This window comes from Phyllostomus hastatus, unplaced genomic scaffold, assembly GCF_019186645.2.
Source record: "Phyllostomus hastatus isolate PE091 unplaced genomic scaffold, TTU_PhHast_1.1 phas_contig_40, whole genome shotgun sequence".
Classification (NCBI taxonomy): domain Eukaryota; kingdom Metazoa; phylum Chordata; class Mammalia; order Chiroptera; family Phyllostomidae; genus Phyllostomus; species Phyllostomus hastatus.
In genome coordinates, this window is record NW_025333872.1 from 2728290 (window position 1) to 2749134 (window position 20845).

Below are 20845 nucleotides of genomic sequence, written 5' to 3' on the forward strand. Positions count from 1 at the left end.
CCAAAAGATATTCATCTTGGAGTCTAAGTAACATTAAAGGTGCAGGCAATGCTACTGAAGAGAAACAAAGAATTCAAAAATAAAACTACTCCAGTCCTCTCAACCACCTCCAAAATGGACATTTTTCTTTATGTAATGCCTTTGATTTAAGCAGTGACCTGAAGTCCTTTCTCCAAGATAGAAGTATAATCTGCAGGTCAGCTAGTCTTCTAGGAGAGACTATGGCTCATCAAGGTTCTGTTTCTTTGCCTCACGGGTTAAAAGACAATTTTCCTCAGGATGAGGCATTCCTATCTTTAACTCGCCACACCAGTGTTTGTTGCTGCTGCCCATTACTGACATAACTGGAGAGGAATGACATGCAGACACATAAAGACAAGTATATAAACCCTTAGAGGAGATTCTCATTATTCCTGGACAAGAGTTATCTGAAAAAGGACATTTAAAATCAATTCACTTAAAATAAGGGCCAAATTTCATAGTGAAAGTAGATTTAAAAAGTTTCATTAAGTTAAAAAATTGAGAAATCAAACATAAATATAATTTATCTACTATTTAACAAATTTAAATAATAAGTGCAACTATGTGGTAATCAAAATAATAGTAGTAGCAGTAGTAGTAAACAACTGTTAAATACCTTTTGGTATAGTTTTTCTAACATTTCCTGACTAGGTTTTTCAGCACAATTGTAGTGACAGAGATTCTTCCAAAAATACATGAACATCGCCATGTTTCCCTTAATTTTTAATATCACTTCCTTCTTTTGAAATGCCTAACATGAATTTTCTCCTCTTCAATCATCACTGGTCTAATACTGCCATAATTTCATTTGCCAATGGCTTTGCATGCAAGTCTGGCAGTTCTTCAACACTTCTCTTGTTTCCATTAAATTTTTATTTCCTATATTTTCGTAAAACCTGCCATTTGACTTTGCAATCGAATACAATGATTTTACATCTTCCCGATAATCAGTGAAACACTGTAACTAACAGGATGTTAAGGGATGGTATTCATCAGGGATGAATGTTTGAGTGGGAACTAATTTTACATGTAGACAGTTCATCAGTGAACATTTTAATATTATGGTGACTTCTGTTTCACTATGCAACCTTTGTGACTGCAAGACATGAAATAATGAATATTCAGATAACAGGGCACCTGTTAATGAAAGGCCAAAGTCATCATAGAAATGCTTCAGTCTTCAAGAACTAAATAAGGTTCTCAAGGGACTAGAAGCACATCCCAGAAGCACAACCTAACATTCTACATTTAATATTATCTGTCTGCATGTCCTATCATCACAGTATCAATAGACTGAATAAAATGATACCTAATATGCATCATACTCTTTAATAATGGAAATGATTTTAATCTGGCACCATTCACTAACCATAGCAGCAAAATTAAAATCTTGATTTACTTAATTATCCAAATGTATATCTGACAGCTGCCAGAATCTGGATCTACTGAGTACTCTAAGTGTCTTTAGAAGATTAAAAAATATGTAGCATATGGATTTTATCCTTGTCCTATAAAGTGTATGTATACTGATTACCCTGTAGTAAAAGCTATTACTTCAGAATCCTGAAGTCCAGAATAATATTTTTTATCTTTGAAGCCTCACATACACAAAATGATAATGCAAGAAGATGACAAACAGAGATGGAAAAAAACAGCACTATGTGTTAAAAAGACCTTTAGAGTCAGACAGACCTGGACTTCAATCCCAGATACCATGTTCTAGCTGTGTGATCATACGTTCTCTTTGCTAAGTCTCACTTTCCTCATTTGTGAAATACAATTTTTGGACAATAATGCATAGCTTCCAGGAAAAAACAAATGACATACTTACAGTTTCTGGGAAATTGTGGGCATTATCTGTGCTATCAACTGTAACTTAGCTAATAAACAATAACTTTCCTCCTTCTTCCAGGCATTATGACAATACATAAGCCTCCAAAGTCTCTGATGAAGCTCTACCTATCTATAAAAACAAGGTTTAAGATATAATTTGAAGTATCACAGGTTCGATTCCCAGCCAGGGTGCATGCCTGGGTTGCAGGCCATGACCCCCAGCAACCGCACATTGATGTTTCTCTCTCTCTCTCTATCTCCCTCCCTTCCCTCTTTAAAAATAAATAAATAAAATATTTTTAAAAACTAAAAAAAAAAAAAAAAAAAAACAAGGTTTAAGATATAATTTGAAGTGTCACAGGTTCGATTCCCAGTCAGGGTGCATGCCTGGGTTGCAGGCCATGACCCCCAGCAACCGCACATTGATGTTTCTTTCTCTTTCTCTTTCTCTCTCTCTCCCTCTCTCTCTCTCTCTCTCTCTCTCTCTCTCTCTCTCTCTCTCTCTCTCTCTCTCTCTCTCTCTCTCTCTCTCTCTCTCTCTCTCTCTCTCTCTCTCTCTCTCTCTCCCCCCATCCCTTCCCTCTTTAAAAATAAATTAATTAATTAAAAAAAAGGATATCATTTGAAGACTTTGTCAGAACCCTTTGAGAAAGCCAGTATTATAAAAAAGCTCCCCTAAAACAGTGAGATCCCAGACCCAAGCACATATCTGCTAAGTCTTATAAATAAAAGGAAAGAAGTTATTTAAATTTCTAAAAGGGATCTTTTTTAGTGACCCTGTATGCTACAACTGCCTTTGAAGCTAGCCACATCTGGGTTAAGAATACTAGACCTTTCTGATTTTGAGATCTTGGGCAAAGTATTTAACCTTTCTGAGATTTTGTAAAATGAGAATAATCAAACCAATCTCCAAGAACTGAAAAAAAAAATTATGTAAAAGCACCCAGTACTCAGAAGGCATCTGTCTTTATTACCAACACTCTACAGATAATGCCATTTTAAAAATATGATAACAATTTATATTTTAAAAAACACACAAACACAAAACATTCAAAGATCAAAATGTGAGTCTGTATTTTTCAGACCCAGATTCTGTAGAGTATATTTTAAACCATAGTATGACAGTAAATCCTAAGGTCTGTTCCAAAAGATGTCATATCTATTGTCATGTCTTCTCTAAGATGACAACATAGATAACGAATTAATAAAACCAATGGAAAAAGTCAAATCATGAGTGCTGTTCACTGACAATGTTCAAAATAATCTCTCCATTGACCAAGCAATTGAAAAGTTCACAAACAATGCACTATCCTCTAAGTACTGTACAATGTGGGCAATGGCAATAAACACCATCTGGGACATATTCTCAGTTTCAATTAAACCTGCTACTTTTTCTTAGTTTGCTTTCTCTCCAGATTCTGGGAACACATGAAGCTTTATACAAGTTTTATATTTAAAGATAAGCTGCAGGATCTATTTTTAAGAACTAGAAGAAAGCCAAAAATAGCTATATCTTGTTCATAGTTAATAGGTCAAAGAGCTGTTCTTTACATTGATTTAAAACCAACAGTAGTGGTTGACAGTGGTATCAACATAAAAAAAAGAAAATAGCAAACAGTACCTGGACATGAACAATTATTATTATCCCAGCAGCAATTATCTCTAGACTTTTCTTTTGAGTCTTAGCAAACACTCTCCACATTCTTGCCCCTCTCATCCACCAGAGCCCTCAACCACTTACTTCTCTGAACATTAACCTGAGCAACTGAATTTCGCCACAGAACACCACACAGTGCTCATGGAATCACTGTTGGCAGATCCTGCCTCCCAATCTCATACACAATGAAACCTGCCAGGCATGCCACCAAGTTTCCCTGGTTAACTTACTCTCCTTTTGTCTGCAACAACTATTTCCTACCTTTCTCCATTCCATGCAAACCTCCAACTTCCTTCTCCCTCTCAGCTGATGATTTTGTTCCAGACATCCTTAAGGAAGTAGAAGCCAACACACTAGCACTCGCAGTCTGGAACAGACGCATGCTCTCTTTCTTTCCTCCTGTCCCATAACACAAAGGGGTCTCTCATTCCATTGGCTGTCTCTCTCCCCTCTTCAATCTCTCTCTCCTGGATCCTTCATCAGCATTTAAACATGCTTTAGTATCCTCATCTCATCAGAAAGCACATCCACTTCTAGTTTCCCTCTATATCTTTATTCATCTTTACAGCCAAGTTTCTCAAAAGAGTTATCAATTCTTTCTCCATTTCCTCACCTCCTACATATTCTTTAAAGCTCAACATGCTTTTTACTTTAAAAAAATGATTTTATAGCAAGTATAACAAAGATAAATCATAATCAGATACTATCTTTCTATTTTCATTACCCCATCTTCATTTTCCTGAATTAATCAATATTAAAATTTAATATCTATCTTTCCACATCATTCTCTATGCTTATATAAATCCATACAAACATTTATATGCATACATAAGGTAGTTTGTTGACCAAAAAAACGTAATTAACACGCTATCTACATAATGTGTTTTTCATATAACAATTTTTATGGAATGCCTTCTCTGACAATTCATATGAATACAATTCATTCTTTTTAATTTTAATGAATTCCCATATTGTGGGCCCTGGGGTACTTTATGGTTTTTTTGATTCTATGAAGTATTGCAATAAGCATTCTTACATACATATTTCCTTTGAATGAATTTTATCAAAAGGAGAAAAAGGAGTATGACATAGTTTGTTTTATTATAAATTACATTTAATTTATTAGCCAATTGTAATCTGGCTTACACCCCTACCAAGTCAGTAAAACTGCTACTGCCAAGGTGAGCCGTGTCCTCTACATTGCCAAGGCAAAGCCAATGGATACTTCTCATTCCTCATCTATTTGATCATGCATCCACCACACTTTCCTGCCTGTTTTCTCACTGGCTGCTCCTTCCCCATTTCCTTTGTTAGCTTCTTCTCTTCTATCTTATCATATTCTGGAGCATCTCAGGCTGAGTTCTAAGCCCTCTTTTCTTCTCCTCCTATGCTCTACTACATTCTATCTCTTTTTAAAAAATATATTTCATTGATTATGCTATTATAGTTTCCCCATCCCCCCCCATATTCCCCTCTGCTCAGCCCACACCCTCCCACCCCCATTCTCCCCTGCCTTTGTTCATGTCCATGAGTCATACATATAAGTTCTCTGGCTTCTACAGTTCCTATTCCTATTTTGTACCTACCATTTATGCTACTTGTTCCCTGTACCTTTTCCCCCATTAACTCCCTCCCCTTCCCTACTGATAACCCCCCACATGATCTCCATTTCTGTGATTCTGATTCTGTTCTAGTTGTTTGCTTAGTTTGTTTTTGTTCTGTTTTATAGATTCAGTTGCTGATAATTGTTAGTTTGTTGTCATTTTACTGTTCGTATTTTTTATCATCTTCCTATTCTTAGGTAAGTCCCTTTAACATTTAACATTAACATATAATAAGGGCTTGGTGATGATGAACTCCTTGAACTTGACCTTATCTGGGAAGCACTTTTTCTGCCCTTCCATTCTAAATGATAGCTTTGCTGGACAAAGAAATCTTGGATATAGGTCCTTGCCTTTCATGATTTTGAATACATCTTTCCAGCCCCTTCTTGCCTGTAAGGTTTCTTTGGAGAAATCAGCTGATCGCTTTATGGGAACTCCTTTGTAGGTAATTGTCTTGTTTTCTCTTGCTGCTTTGAAGATTCTCCCCTTATCTTTAATCTTAGGTAATGTAATTATGATGAGCCTTGGTGTATGCTTCCTTGGGTCCAACTTCTTTGGGACTCTCTGAGCTTCCTGGACTTCCTGGAAGTCTATTTCCTTTGCCAGATTGAAGAAGTTCTCTTTCATTATTTTTTCAAATAAGTTTTCAATTTCTTGCTCCTCCTCTTCTCCTTCTGGCACCCCTATGATTCAGATGTTGGAACATTTAAAGTTGTCCTGGAGGTTCCTATTCCCTCCTCATTTTTTTGAATTCTTGTTTCTTCATTCTGTTCTGGTTTAATGTTTCTTTTTTCCTTCTACTCCAAACTGTTGATTTGAGTCCTGGTTTCCTTCCCAACACTGTTGGTTCCCTGTACATGTTCCTTTATTTCACTTTTCACAGCCTTCACTTTTTCCTCTATTTTGCGACCATACTCAACCATTTCTGTGAGCATCCTGATTACCAGTGCTTTGAACTCTGCTAGAAATGATAGGTTGGCTATCTCTTCATTGCTTAGTTGTATTTTTTCTGAAGCTTTGATTTGTTCTTACATTTGGGCCATATTTTTTTTGTCTTGGTGCACCCGCCACATAGTAAGGGGTGGAGCCTTAGGTATTCACCAGGGTGTGGCAACCCAGGCTGCTGCATTGTGGCACTGTATGTGGGGGAGGGGTCTGAGAGGGAACAGGGACACTTGATCAGCTCTGCCGTATTTCAGTCACTTCCCCCACTACCCACAAACAAATTGGGCCCTTCTGGTGCTGATTCCCAGGTAGGTGGGTTTGTATACATTCTAGGACCCTGTGGGTCTCTCCAATTTACTCTCCTGTGAGGCTGGGGGTTTCTCCTGCCACCACAAATCCCACCGGATTTTTCAGTCAGAGGTTTTGAGGCTTTATTTCACCACACTGGAACCCTGGATTGTGCAGTCTCTCTCACTCCCCAGTTGTTCCTCCCAGTTTATCCATATGCAAATGTGGGACCACCTGGTCCAGCAGCCACCACCTTGCCATGAGTCCTCTCTCCCAGCTGCCCATCTCTGCCCCTCCTTTAAACTTAAGTCAAAACACGTCACATCCTTGCATAATGCCCTTCCTAGGACCTACACTTCCAATAGACTACAATCTCTTAAATGTGGCTCTGCCAGTCCTGAACAACTTGGTAATTACCTACTTCTCTCCCTCTATCTCACCACCACTCTCCTCCAACCACACTAATTTCTTCTCATTTCTTTGAATAAGTCAAGTTCTTTCCTCCCTCCAGGCTTTCCTATCTCTATTTTCAAAATGCTTTTTCCTTTTGTCTTTGCCTACTTAACTCCTAATTATCACTTAGGTCTCTACTTAAACATTATTTCCCTAAAAACCCCTGACTCACTCAATTGAAACTGTATTCTTCTGTTATACCAGTAATGCTTACTTCTGTTTTTCTTCCCTTACATTTATCATAGATTGTATTTCTTCGGCTACATGTCATTATTTTTTTTTCAATATCTGACACTTATACTAAGCTGTAAACTCCACAAGGCAAAGGATGTGTATATCAAGCTCTCCACTGTAGCTATAGTACCTAGCATAATGCCTGGCCTGTAGCAGGCATTTGGTAGTATTTGTTGACTAAATGAAAAAAAAAAAAACCATTTTTATTTCATTTGGGGAGATCAGGGAAGACTTCCCAAAGAAAATGGCACTTCATCTTGCTAAAAAAATAGACATGATTTCAGCAGGAGAGATGAAAGAACACTTCAGAAAGAAGAAATTGTCTGAGACCAAATAAATGTTTGGTACCAGTTAGAGATTTTGTAACCCAAAATCCAACACAATCCTGGCACCAAGTGTAAAATTAAAATCTCGTTGTATAAAAGCAAAGCAGATGAAACAGCAAGGAGTACCACTATGCATTTCTGAAGTAATAACTCCACAAATACTTCAAACTGGCTCCCTCACATTTTCTGTCCACTAATGTCATACCACTTCCCAGCCACCTAGGTTCCAAACTTTGAAACTCTTTTTGATTCAATTTCTTTTTCTTTTCCTCCATACTCAGTCACCAGACTTGGCTGGTTTTTCCTTCTAAATGTCCTTCTCAGCTTCTCTCTACTTCTATTTTAAGCAACGACATCCTAATTCAAACCCCCTTCACCTATGGAATTACCGCAACTTGCTCCTATATCAGGGTTTCTCAACTTTGGCATTATTGTCATTTGGTCTGGATAATCCTTTGTTGTAGAACTCTGTCATGTACACTATAGAATGTTTAGCAGCATCCTTGACTTCTACTCACTAGATGCCAGTAGCACCCTGTCCCTCAATTGTGACTGCCAAAAATGTCTCCAGACATGGCCAAGTGACAGCTGGGGGGCAAAATCGCCATTGACTGAGAACCACTTTCCTAGATGACCTGATGGGAAAAAACTTCTAAAATTACCCAATTAAAAGTCAACCATTCCTACATAGACAACAGTGCAGTGATTGCAAGGGGCAGGGGAGTGAGTATAAGGTGTATGAATGGTAATGGAAAAATATATAATAAAAAATAAATTTAAAAAGAAATCAACCATTCCTTTCAGGCCAACCTGAATTTCATCTTTTCTATGAAAATATAAATGCTTACCAAACAGCAAATACACAGTTACCTTTACAAATAATAAAAATTCTGCATAATAAGACAAATGAGAGATCACGGTTTGCTTGTCAGTTTGACAAAAGATTTAAAATGGTAATACCCACTGTTGATAAGGATGTAAGGAAATAGGTATTATCATGTATTACTGGTGGAAATAAACTGGTACGATGATTTTGTTGGTATTTAGAGATATGTTTCACACTTTAAGATGGCTATATCCTTGGACTCTGCTTATGCAAAGAGATAATCAGAAAAGTATGCACAGTCTACACTGTTCTATAGCAAAATCGGAAACATCCTAAAAGTCCCTCAACAGGAAACTAATTAGATGAACAACATTACTTTAGAACACTGTGATATTGTTAAAAAGGATAAAGCAGAAATGTATGTACTGACATGAAACAATATCCACATGAATATAAATATATGTATGTACAAGGTTTCAATACAGTATGCACCGTAATACCATTTTTTATAAATAACATGTTTATGTATGGTTATATACAGAAGAAATACTAGATGAATATATGTCAAAATATAAACGAAATTTCTGCAATCAAATCATATTTCAAATGTACTAGAGGAACTGTTAAATCTTTAAAAATCTTGGAAAAGTACAATTTATGAATCTATATTTTAAATTTTTCAACTTACTTAAAGTAGGCTTATACATTTATTTACCACCTTTATTTCAGGAAAATATCTTGAGTTGGAATATTCTGTTCAGAATCATATTTTTGCCCTAGAGAAATCAATGGTAAAAAGGAAGTTTACAGAGAAAAATATATTTTTGTGCATGACAGCTTACCGGTGTGATGCATCCATGAATCATACTGAAAATATGTCCCTTGAAATCAAAGAAAACAATATGTTTATACAAAGAATGTGCCCCAAAGTTCCTCAATAAAGAAGAGTGTTTAATCAAAATATTTGTTGACAGCTGGTTAGTGTTGATTCTAAAGTAGAAAAGAAAATCAGTGTCATTGTAGTCTTTTGTTTTGTGTACAAGAGCTGAATATGCAAATTAGCCAGAAATGGAGACTCATTATCTGTTTTACACTTCAAGTGTGATTTTAAGCACTGTAGGTATATATACACACACATCCAGAATACACATATATCTCAACAAACCATGCACATCATCTGTTCAGACTGGGAAACGCATGCATGCTGCTACAACATTAAACAGAAGGCAGATGGTAGGCACTGATCAACAGAAATAAGATACAATCCTTCTAAATCCTACTCTTGCTAACAGTCCTTCTAATTTTTTTCTTTAGAAAAATATCAAGCAGCTCTTCATAACTGTTGATTTGCAACTTTAAAATTACAATAGGCAATGCAAAAGAGAATTTCAAAGAGGGAAAAATGTCTTTTGGCACAGGTTCAGTTTCATAGTCTTAGGCAGGAGATAACACTAACTTTGAAACGCATAGCATACTGTAGTTTTATCAGTATCTAATGTGTAAATTAGCTCTTTCTATAACTGGTGGTTTAGCTTTCAAAATACACAATTACTGATCATTTTAGCCTGTATCACATTTCTTTTACAGGGTGAAATGAACTAAAACAACTGTTAAAACCTAATAGCTTCATAATGTGCATAGAATTTCTATGACTATTAGAAATTAAACCTATAGCTTCCTATCAGGCAGAGCATATCCATGTGTATATATGACCCACATTATTTGGAAGAGCAATTATTAACTTATGAAATTATAATTTGAAATATAATGAAGTAAGGCTGCTAAAGAAAATATTACAGCTCTTAAATGAGGTCAAAGCCACCAGTCCACAGTAATCAGTTCCCCCACCTTTCCTTGCAACAATAAAGCACTTTCGGCCTAAGAAGTCCAAGTGCTCACGCTACCACCATTTGTTCCAGGGATCGAGCCCTCTATTTTCATAGTGGAAGATGAATTTTTAGAAGGTGAATCAAGGCTGGCACTGGCACTCTGCCCAGAATTTCTGGCAGCTGACAAGCAATCTGGTTTCACTTCTGGTCCACTCTCCCCTGAGCTAACCTTGTATCCACAGAAGGAACACTGATCTAGGGAATTTGTACTGTTTATATGATCATATGATCACTGAGAAAGCTCTAATGATTTTATTAACCATGGGACTTATACATACTGTTCTCTTTAAGCATATTTTCTATGGAAAGAAGTATTATAAAAAATCTTCTTATTTCCTGGTATCTCCCTCTAACACTGGGGGAAAAGATAGCAGTGTTAAAAGGATTTTTCCAGAAAACTTGATTATTATCCAGGCACCTGCATTCAGAGATGTTAGAGGTCTAAAAAGATTCAACAAACTATCTCATTTGCAACTACTATAAAAAAATTATACAGCAAGGTCCAGGAATCACAAAATAATTATAGAGGCATACAAGATATATTATGTATAGTGGCTAAATTGGGTGATTCAAGCTATAAATGCTATGAAAGGTCAGAGCAATCACTGCTGGGCAGTGTGGGGTGTCATTTAAATATATATAGGTCTAACTCTCCACTCAGAGAATTTTAACTATTTAACCAATGCCTTCTTTGGATTACCATTTCCAAAGTAAACAGAATTGGAAAAATGACTATGCAATCACAAATAAATCTGTGTCTAAGTTTGGTTTTTTTGACCTTCAAGATTTAGCTGTCCTTCCCTCTTCTTGATCTTCTAAAAAGGAAAGTCAATGAAATTTTACTCCATTAGTATTTTCTTATTCACTCTAGTAGCCAAGTTGAAGGTCCCAGAAAATCTTCCCCACCATTTCCATTAATTCCCAGGTTCCTAGTCCCAGTTCCATAGTTCACCTTTGACTCTATTCCCTATGCTGCAGGCTCCTGGCTCATACATGGTAAGGGGCCTGGAGCCCCAGATGACTCTGTAGTCTATTGCCCAGTAGTTTACTACTTGGCTTCCTGCTTCAGGATGTTCTAAGTTCCATAATCAAGTGGTGGGAGAGCTGCAGTCTCAAAACAGTTTCCAAAAGGAGATCTCCAATAGGAAAATTGATAAACTAATGGCACACGCAGCATATTCCAATAATGCCTATGAAAATATATATTTTCCTAAGTAAAAGACACACTAACTCAAATCCCAACTCCAAAATAGGTACTTTTTCTTCATCTCTTGGGAATTTTTACTATTTCCTGAATAGTATTTGTAAAAATTAACGTAATTTACAGTTCTTCACAAGGAGTCTTCTAATCTTGTTGAAAGTTTAAAAAAAAAACATAACTTTTAACTAAAACCAAGTCCCAGATACCCAGAAACAATTGTACAAGGTCACATAAAGGGGAACGGATTGTCATTCATGTACAGTCTCTGAACTTAGGTACATAGGTAGGAAGTACGAGTAAGTAAATAGATGAGATTGACTAGTGAGACAAAAACAGGGCTTTTAAAATAAGAACCAAAGATGAGCTAGAGAAGCAGAAAGGCCCACTGATAAAGAGCTCTGGGCGAAGAACTTAGATGTGGCCAAGTCCATTGCAAACTCTGCCTTCAGCAAATGTCCTGCAAACACAGTACATCCTTTCTCCCTTGTTTTTGCCTGCTCAACCCCTTGGTCCTTTAAGATTCAGCTCAAATCCTCTCTTCAGTACAATTCCCCCCATAACTATGCTCCTGCATTCTTGTTCATTCTCTCTCTCCATATATAGTAAGTTAACTTAATTATACTTATTTATGTAATTGTGCCTATTATACTTTATCAATCTTCAGAAGGTTATCATTCTTATTGTATCATGAAATTCTTGTTCACCCTTTTATGCCTGGCACCTAAACTAAGTGTCTGCAATATAGCAGGTGTTCAATAAATGTTTGTTGAACAAATGTCTAAATGAATAAATCCTATAAGTAATTGAGTAATATTGAGGAAAGGAAAAGCATGAGAAAAAGGATGTTTGATGGTCAACTAGGGAGGTACTATCTGGACTTTACACTGGATCTAACTGCTTGGGAAGAAACTGTTAGCACCACTAAATATAGTTCTTGCCCTTCCAGAATGAAAAACAAACAATGACTATTTGTGGTGATAATAACAGATCATTAGTGTTATTAATATCATCTCATGCAATCAGCTTATTAAAAGACACATTTATATACTAAAACTATAAAATAAAGTATAAGACAAAAGGGCAACCATGTTTTATTTTCTCATGTCCTAATTCTTCCATTACACACAAAAGACCCTCAACATGTTATCCTTTGAACAAAATATAATAAAACAAAAAAAAATCCTAGATTTGACTGAATAACTTAAGTACAATCAGCCATGTTTCAAAGGTATTACTAAATATAAAACACAGTGGGGTTTTTTTGGCCTAGTAAGAGGATTCTAAGTGAAAATAATAAATACAACTTAAAAAAATTCCTCAACTTAAAAAAAAAATCAAGCCCTGGACAGGCAGCTTAGTTGGTTAGAGCATCCTCCCAAAACGCCAAAGTTGTCAGTTTGATCCCCAGTCAGGGCACATACAAGAATGAACCAATGAGTGCACAAGTAAGTAGAACAACAAATCAATGTTTCTCTCTCTCTCTCTCTCTCTCTCTCTCTCTCTCTCTCTGTTTCCCTCCCTCCCTCTCTCTAAAATTAATACATTTTAAAAAAGCAATTCAAGATATGAAGAGATCTTGTGAAGAGAAATTCTATAATATATGAAATCTGTTTCTAAACACAGCTGAAGCAAAACAAATTAGGAGTTAAGAACATCAGGTTCACTGTAATAATAAAATCTAAAATGATTTTACAGGAAACTAAGGGACAGGAAAATTCAAAGCAGCTCTATTGACAAACTGACAAAACAGACCTAGATGAAGGACTGCTACATCCCCTTTGGAGTATTTTAAAAGAGAAAAACTTCCTCAATTGTTCATCATCACCCCCATCACCCTCAGCATTAATATCATGATTGCCTGGGTGGCTATGACCAGCATGAGCAGAGGATGGCCATACCAGGCCCTTCTTCAACATCCTGGAAACTGCTCCCTCCAAAAAGGCAACAAGAGCTTCTTCAGGGCTCTGTGTGTGTCTCTTCCTACTTCAAAGCAGAGCTATTTCTTTAACCTCGTATCCTGCAGAGGCAATGTAAGACTGTGGTGGTAACTGTGTATTCAGACAGACCTGCAAATTTAGCCTCTCTCAGGCTCAATGTCCACATTTGTAAAAATAGTTCATGGTATTTCTCTCACAGAACTATTGGAAGAATCATATAAGGCAACCATATGTGTCTGGCCCATTTGCAGAAGCTCAGTAAATGTTAGACTGTTCCCTTCCTGTCTCTCCCCTGAGGTCCTATAACCCTCTCTCTCTTTTCTTCATTCCTCCTTTATTTTGCTTTCTGATTCCTTATAAATATTTAATGGATCTATCACCTTTGAGTTAATCTTCTATTTATTTCAAAATTCCAAAGGAATATTTTTTAAAAACTTATTTGTATGAAACTGAATAATTGTACTATAGAAGACTACATATCTGCTATACTTTGCAGATGACAAGTCAAGAGCTGGCTAGCACCTCAATGTACATCTACAGACTTCAGGCATAATTAATGCTCCACATGAGTAGAATGGCTTAAATGGTACAAATAGTTTCACATGTTATTTCACAAATGACAGATTTCAGAACAATTTATATTTAAATACAGTTTTATAAAAAAGGCAATTTCAACCTCTTATGCTCTAAGTAAAATTGTAATGATATAGTGACACCATGTGGCTACATTTTGCTTTGCATTCTTAGAAAAAAAAATGTTTACATGCTGGGTTGCTCTGTGCTAGTTTAATGATGACATCCAAGTTATAAGTAGAAATACAATTCAAACTAAGTATAAGCTAAAATGGTTACTTTTTAAAATTGAAATTGTTCCTTTTAACTTACACCTGAATAAGCCATATCTTGTTCTGAAGATGTCAATCACATAAAGTAAAGGCTCACCATAACTCCAGAGTTATGATTCTAAAGCACTCTGGTGAACCAGTGTGTAGTGTAAAGGTGCCTACCTTTAAAAGTAAATAAATATATCAATGCCAGTTATGGGGCAGGGAGAGAACAAAAGAAAAAAGAAAGACACACATGCTTTTGTATAATGCTAATATGGTAGGGAAAGAACACTGCTATAAATAACAATGTTTATTTTCTCATTTGTTTTATGTCTTGTAGATGTACAGTACTGTGTAGGTACTATAATCTAATGAAGATGGGTTAAAAAAATTATGCTGCATCTAATAATGGCAGGGATTAGGAGGGACTTGAAAAGTATGGTAGCAATAAAAGAGATTAATGTGCCCAATATGAAAAGCAGTATAGTTTTAGTACTCATCTAATGAGGACTCCTACAGTAGGCCAGATACTCCTGAATACTATTAAATGTACACCACAGAAAGCCTAAATATCTAAAACATTGGCCAGAGAATATCACTCCCTTCATCTCAGTTTAAAACAACCACCTCCCCCTCTTGGGGCTTCCATGACCACCTACTGAAAATAACTACCTTCCTTCCCTAGGCCCTGCTATCACAACACCATCTTCATGACACTTACAATTATGTGATATGTTCCTATTATTTGTTTATCTGTTTCTTCCAAATTCTCTGAAAGCAGAAACCATAGTAGTCCTCTTCAGTGCCGTGGTCTCAGTATCATATACAATACATGGCACACAGTAGGAGCTTATTTGTGGAATGAGTCAGTGATGAATAAATAAACAGATGAAGAAAAATCTAGTTCCTTAGCTGGTGAATCATGCCTGATTTCTTCTTATAAGTGAAAGTAGAACCATTCTAGTGAAATGTTTGTTTTCATTTATGGCCTCTAATGTGATTACTGGGATCAGAAGAGAGGGGGGCAGATGCTCTATAACACCCTTCCTTTTTTTCATGACACATTTGTCATATTCTAATTTCTCGCTGTAAGAACAGAAGGAAAAAAGGGGAAACTACAATAATTAAAACACTTGGACAATGGTCAAAGAAATCAGTGGAACAGAGCAGAGTACATGCTAGATCTGAATACATGATAAATATGGCTACTCACATTAGTATGGTAAGAAACAATTATTAAATAAAGTTGTAGCCAGCTGACTATTCCTACCTGAAAATATACACAAAAAAATATTCTGACTGGATTAAATACTTGCATATAAAATAATTAGTAGAAAAAAATTAGAAAACTATAATATTCTTTAATGTTGGAAGTGAGAAACAGCTTTTTAAACATGACACCAGACCACTGGACATCATAAAAATGACCAACAGATTTGATCACATTTTTAAAAAAGTAAAATTCTATATAGCAAAAAGTACCAATAAAACAAAAAAAAAAACCCTAATAATAAATTACACAATACATGATAGGCAGTTCCTCTCTGTCAACTCCCAGGTTTTATTCCAAGATCACTTATTTGTAACACCAGCTACCAGTCATATACAGGCTCTGAAATCTATCTCTATCCTTACCATCTATTTTTCAAGTCTTCTCATATGTCAGCAATATTATATGACTGCCAAATTACCAGTACCATGTTAAGAAACAGCCAGAAAAAAAAATTAAAAGCCCCCAAGGGTACTCAACATTTGCCAATCCTTATTAATGTTTTTTGTTCAGTCTCAGGCTCTACCATCTAAGAAAGCTGTGGAAGGACTTGATGAGAGCTTACTAGATAGCCAAGAAGCCAATTTGAAGGTTGGAGAATTTATGGGTAAAGCAGAAATTGCCTTTTCCCAAGAAAGAGAAAGAGAAAGCTAGTAAGACATAACATGGTTCTGAGTATATATGACAAATTGTGCCAAAACTGACAAGCCACTTTTCTTCATCCCCAGGTGGGGGTTAAGGGAGGAATTATTAGTCTAGGTTTTTGTCTACATAGAGCAGTCCCCACCTCAGCCACAATACACTCCTCAGAAAGACTCAAAAGACAGAGCAGATCATTTCCCTCCATTCACTGTTATGGCTGGCACAATCACTCTGGCTCTGAAGTCTGACATACTTATTGTCACTGATAACATCTACTACCTGGGCAAGATGAAATGCTGACTGAATTACATTCCACAAAATAGAAAAGTTTATTAGTAGAAAAGTTTCTTTATATATATTTTACCATAATAAAAACTAATTTATAAAATCAAAATATGTAAAAACTGCTGGAAACACACAAATGGGCACATTACTAAGATAAACAGCCCTGTTTAACATGTTTTGGATTACTATACACGGACTGGCAATATGGCAAAGTGCTGCAGCAACTAGGCTCCCAAGGTAAGGAACAATTTCCTCACAGTGAGAGCCACAGTGGCCAAAGAAGGTGGCAAGGATGACTTTCTTTCTCTGAAGGTCAAACACTAGTTAAGAGTTTTAGAAACTAGAAAAAATAATTTTTAAAAATTTTAATACTAAACACAACTATTTACTGAGCCTATTTTGGGACAGGCACTGTGCTTAGTTGTGCTCAGTACTCATATGTGTCCTATGCCATCTAACCCTCCAAAGCAGACCCCATGAAGGGTGTGGCTGGCTATTCCTGTGTTTTACTGGTACAGAAACAAGGGCTCAGAGAGCCACAACTTTACTAAGGTCATAGTGTCAGTATTAGATGAAACCAGGATTTGAGAAAAGCTCTCACTAACTTTATAGCCCAGCATTTTTCTACTATAAAATGCTGATTTACATGCAGTCTAGCCTAGGCTTAGAGAGAGGGCTAGGTAATCTCATACTCTCCAATTTACAGAGTGTATATTTGATGTAATCTTTCATCAATACATGGCACTCATATTCTTTTAAATTAACCTCAAAATTTAGTTTCCTAAAGAAAAAAACAGAAAGTAACATTTGAAAATAGTACAAAACAAACTATTTACCACTCCAGAGTTTTCCAAGAAGGGATATACATTTTAACAAATACATAAATAAAAAGAACCAATGAACATACATACATATTAATGTTAAAGAACTCTCTATTACCTAGTCAGTGCCCATGAAACCTGTGGTAACATTTAAAGAGTATCTAATGCATACTAAGTCATAACCTGAGCACTGTAAGAATACTAAAAGATTAGATTCCATACTCCTTGACTCCAAGAGCTTGTAACCTTAGTATCAGAGGCAAGACAAGCATGCGAAGAACACTAAAGAACAAAGGTAACATACAAATGTGCAAATTAACATAATGCAAACCAAACACTTATGTGCTAAGGAAATATGTGCCTAGTGAGATTCATAAAAGAAGTATATTTAGCACATTGGTTAGTCAATAAATGATTGTTAAGATAAGGAACACCAAGTATAAGACATCTTCGAATAATCAATAAGGGCTTATTCCTAGGTTCATTTAAAAATACTACCAAAATTCGCCCTGGCTGGTGTGGCTCAGTGGATTAAATGCCAGCTGGAGAACCAAAGAGCTGCCAGTTTGATTCCCAGTTGGGGCACATGCCTGGATTGTGGGCTGGGGACCCAGTGCGGGGCACCTGAGAGGCAGCCACACATTGATGTTTCTCTCCTCTTTCTCCCTCCCTCCCTTCCTCTCTGTTTAAAAATAAATAAATAAAATCTTTTTTAAAAATATTTTATTTATTTATTTTTTAGAGAGGGAAAGAGACAGAGAGAGAGAGAGAGAGAGAGAGAGAAACATCAATGTGCAGTTGCTGGGAGTCATGGCCTGCAACCCAGCCATGCATGTATCCTGACTGGGATGTTGCTGGGACACTTTGGTTCGCAGCCTGCGCTCAATCCACTGAGCTACGCCAGCTTTGACTCTAAGGGCTATAAAATCTTTTAAATAAATAAATAAAATCTTTTTAAAAAAATTCTACCAAAATTCCAACCTATTACAAAAGGCAGAGTTTATGAAGGAATGTAATAATTAATATAGTACTTTAAAGTGGTTATAAATATTTTAAAAATTAACTAATATCAATATCAAGGCTCCTTCCTCTTCTTGTTAACACTATCTCTAATGCCACCTTTCCCCAATTTTCTTATTTTTTAATTATATTTTACTGATTATGCTATTACAGTTGTCTCAATTTTTCCCCCTTTGACTCCCTCCACCCAGTACCCCTCTGGGAGCTAGGCATACCAAGACAAAAACTAGCATCATGAATACAGCCAGGCTCTACAACATATGAAAGCTACACCAACAAAGGAAAGGCCACATGGGAGAGACAAAATAAGGAAAGAGGAGTATAAATAATGCCCATTGATAAATAAGAGGAAATATATTTTCTGAAAGCCACAGACTATAACTGAGGCCATGTTTTAAGATGGGTAAAGAGCACAGACTCTCTGTCATGGCTGGTTTTATATTCATGATGATTTGTTCTGGGAGTTATGTTCTTACTGTCTCAAATTAAATACAAGCACACAGTCCTTTGGCACATCAGACACTTTGGTTGTTACACTGTTTATTTTTCAATCCAATACAATAGTAATAAACTGAGTCGATGCAGACTCAATCACACCCTCCACATCAGGGCCCCTCTGTCACTCTCAAAGTATCCCTAGGCAGGTCTGAGATACAGAATCTTCACTCAATTTCTTGTCCCTCTCATTTTAATCCATTCAAACTTCCTCTAATAAAAAAAATAACCACCATACCTGAGACACTTTAGACCCCCTTTGGGGAAATGAAATTGATTTTCTTCATTTTCCACAAGAGGATCACTGGGTAACAATATTGTCTGGTCATACCCATAAAAAAATGTAGGCAACATTCTTTACTATACCAGAGGCTGAAAGGTTTTGTGAAGTTCCTGTGGTGGAAGTAAGAATTCAGCCTGATGTTGCTATGTCACAAATTTAATAAGTATAAAGGTGTCTTCTGACCAAGAGAGTAAGTGCTGTGGGGCACCCACCTGCTCCAAGTCAGCCACAATGGGAGAGGCCACAGGTAAGGGTGAGGAGGTTACTGACTGAGGGATAGGCTCCACATTCTCCCTGCTTTACACCTACCATATCCCTCCCCTTCTTTTCTGGCCACACCTAACCAAATGAACCTGCCTTTGAACCTTTGACTCTAAGGTAAAGAATATCTGAGGGCACTTTTCAAGAAGAAAATTAAAACAGAAAAAACACAACACAGTTTTGGGAGCCTTAAACCACCTTTCCCAACTCCCAAATTCAATATTTGTATAGATTTTATAGAATTTCATAAAGTTTAAAATATGGCTTAGACCTAAAAGAAGAATATGAAATAGTAGGACAGTTGTTCATTAATACTTTTTAAAACAAATTAACATGGGACTGCAATACTTAACAACAATAAAAGATAAGGTGCTCTAACTAAAGGAACGGTGTGAGCTTGAAGCCCCACCAGCTCAGCCTCCCTTGCCCCAAACCCAACCCCACCTGAAACACCTGCTCTGTCAAATCCCACGGATATCCACTGACCTAGAAAAAGAGCACATATATTCAGAGTATGTACACTACCACCTCAAAATCTCCCCCTGGCACTGAGGAGTGCCGGGGAGCCTCCAGAAATACTCTCGTGGCTTCTGTGGGAAGAACATACCCCATAACAAGAACTGCTTCCAAGGTACAGCATGCAGGTCAGAAAGTACTTCCACTTCTCAGTGTTCCCTGTCCCTTCTTATTCCTCTGCATGTCTACTACATAAAACAATACAAAACACTTTTGACATACAGTTCTACAGCACGCTGTGTATTTTAAAATGTTCAATTTTCCATCGTTTCCCTAAGTTTTACTTGGTATGCATTGAAAAACTCTTCTGTGAGATGAAAAAAAATGTAATCTGTTCCTCATCTCCATAAATAAACATCAAAATCATTTATTAGCTATGAGAACTAACCTGCAGACACGGGCTGGAAAATACAACTTTTGCCAAGAACGACATAGATATTGCGAATGATCAATCACTCTGATCCAATCAAGTTCATCCATCGACACTTCAATGAAGTATGAATAAGACCTATGAATCAAAAAGAAAAAAGCAGAAAAAAAACAAATTAAAATAACAACACAATGTTATACTTTAATAAAACATTAAAAGGCACAAAAACTATACTATTCGTGAATTACATTTTCTGCTTAACAATCACATTTGGATAATGACGAAATCTATATAGATCCCCCTATTATAGCATTCACCACAATGCGCTGAAATTCTCTCTCAGCACATCTGTCTGCTGTATTAGATCACAAACTGCTTAAGAACAAATACCATGCCACATTTATTTTCAAATATCCATGGTCTAGCACAGTGATTGGCACATATCAGTCATGCAAGACATTTGTTCCTCTTCAAACAGGGCCAGGATGCCTGGCTCACCCCACATCAGCAGATTAAGGCCCTGACAAAGAGAAGACAGAAAACAGAAGTAGGTGTCCCTTCTCCTTCTACCTTCCCTGGCCTGGAAACTCAGCCCTACCCTCTCTGGAGGAAAGCCAACTCGAATGGTTCCCCACAGAGGCCATCTTCTCTCCCACTCCCTCCCAGTCTCTTAGCACCTCACACTTACATGCAGCCGGCGGGAAAATACATGACATGGGTGAAGAGATGATACATGTTTATTTTGGGTACAACTTAAAATTTGCCAGCTAATAATCTGGCAGTAATGAAAATAGCCTATCATCCTTCCCTAGTCAGCTATACTGGACCGTTACATGCTGGT

At 36.7% G+C, this 20845-nt stretch overlaps 1 protein-coding gene across 4 annotated transcripts in view; it reads right to left on the reverse strand.

Moving 5' to 3' along the window:
* Positions 1-20845, reverse strand: part of BTBD9 (BTB domain containing 9) — a 454104-nt gene that overhangs the window by 340181 nt on the left and 93078 nt on the right. For all 4 annotated transcript variants that reach the window (XM_045843294.1, XM_045843293.1, XM_045843295.1 and 1 more), the window contains exon 6: positions 20023-20142. In XM_045843294.1, coding sequence (XP_045699250.1) covers positions 20023-20142 — 120 coding nt within the window. The remainder of the gene's footprint in view (positions 1-20022; positions 20143-20845) is intronic.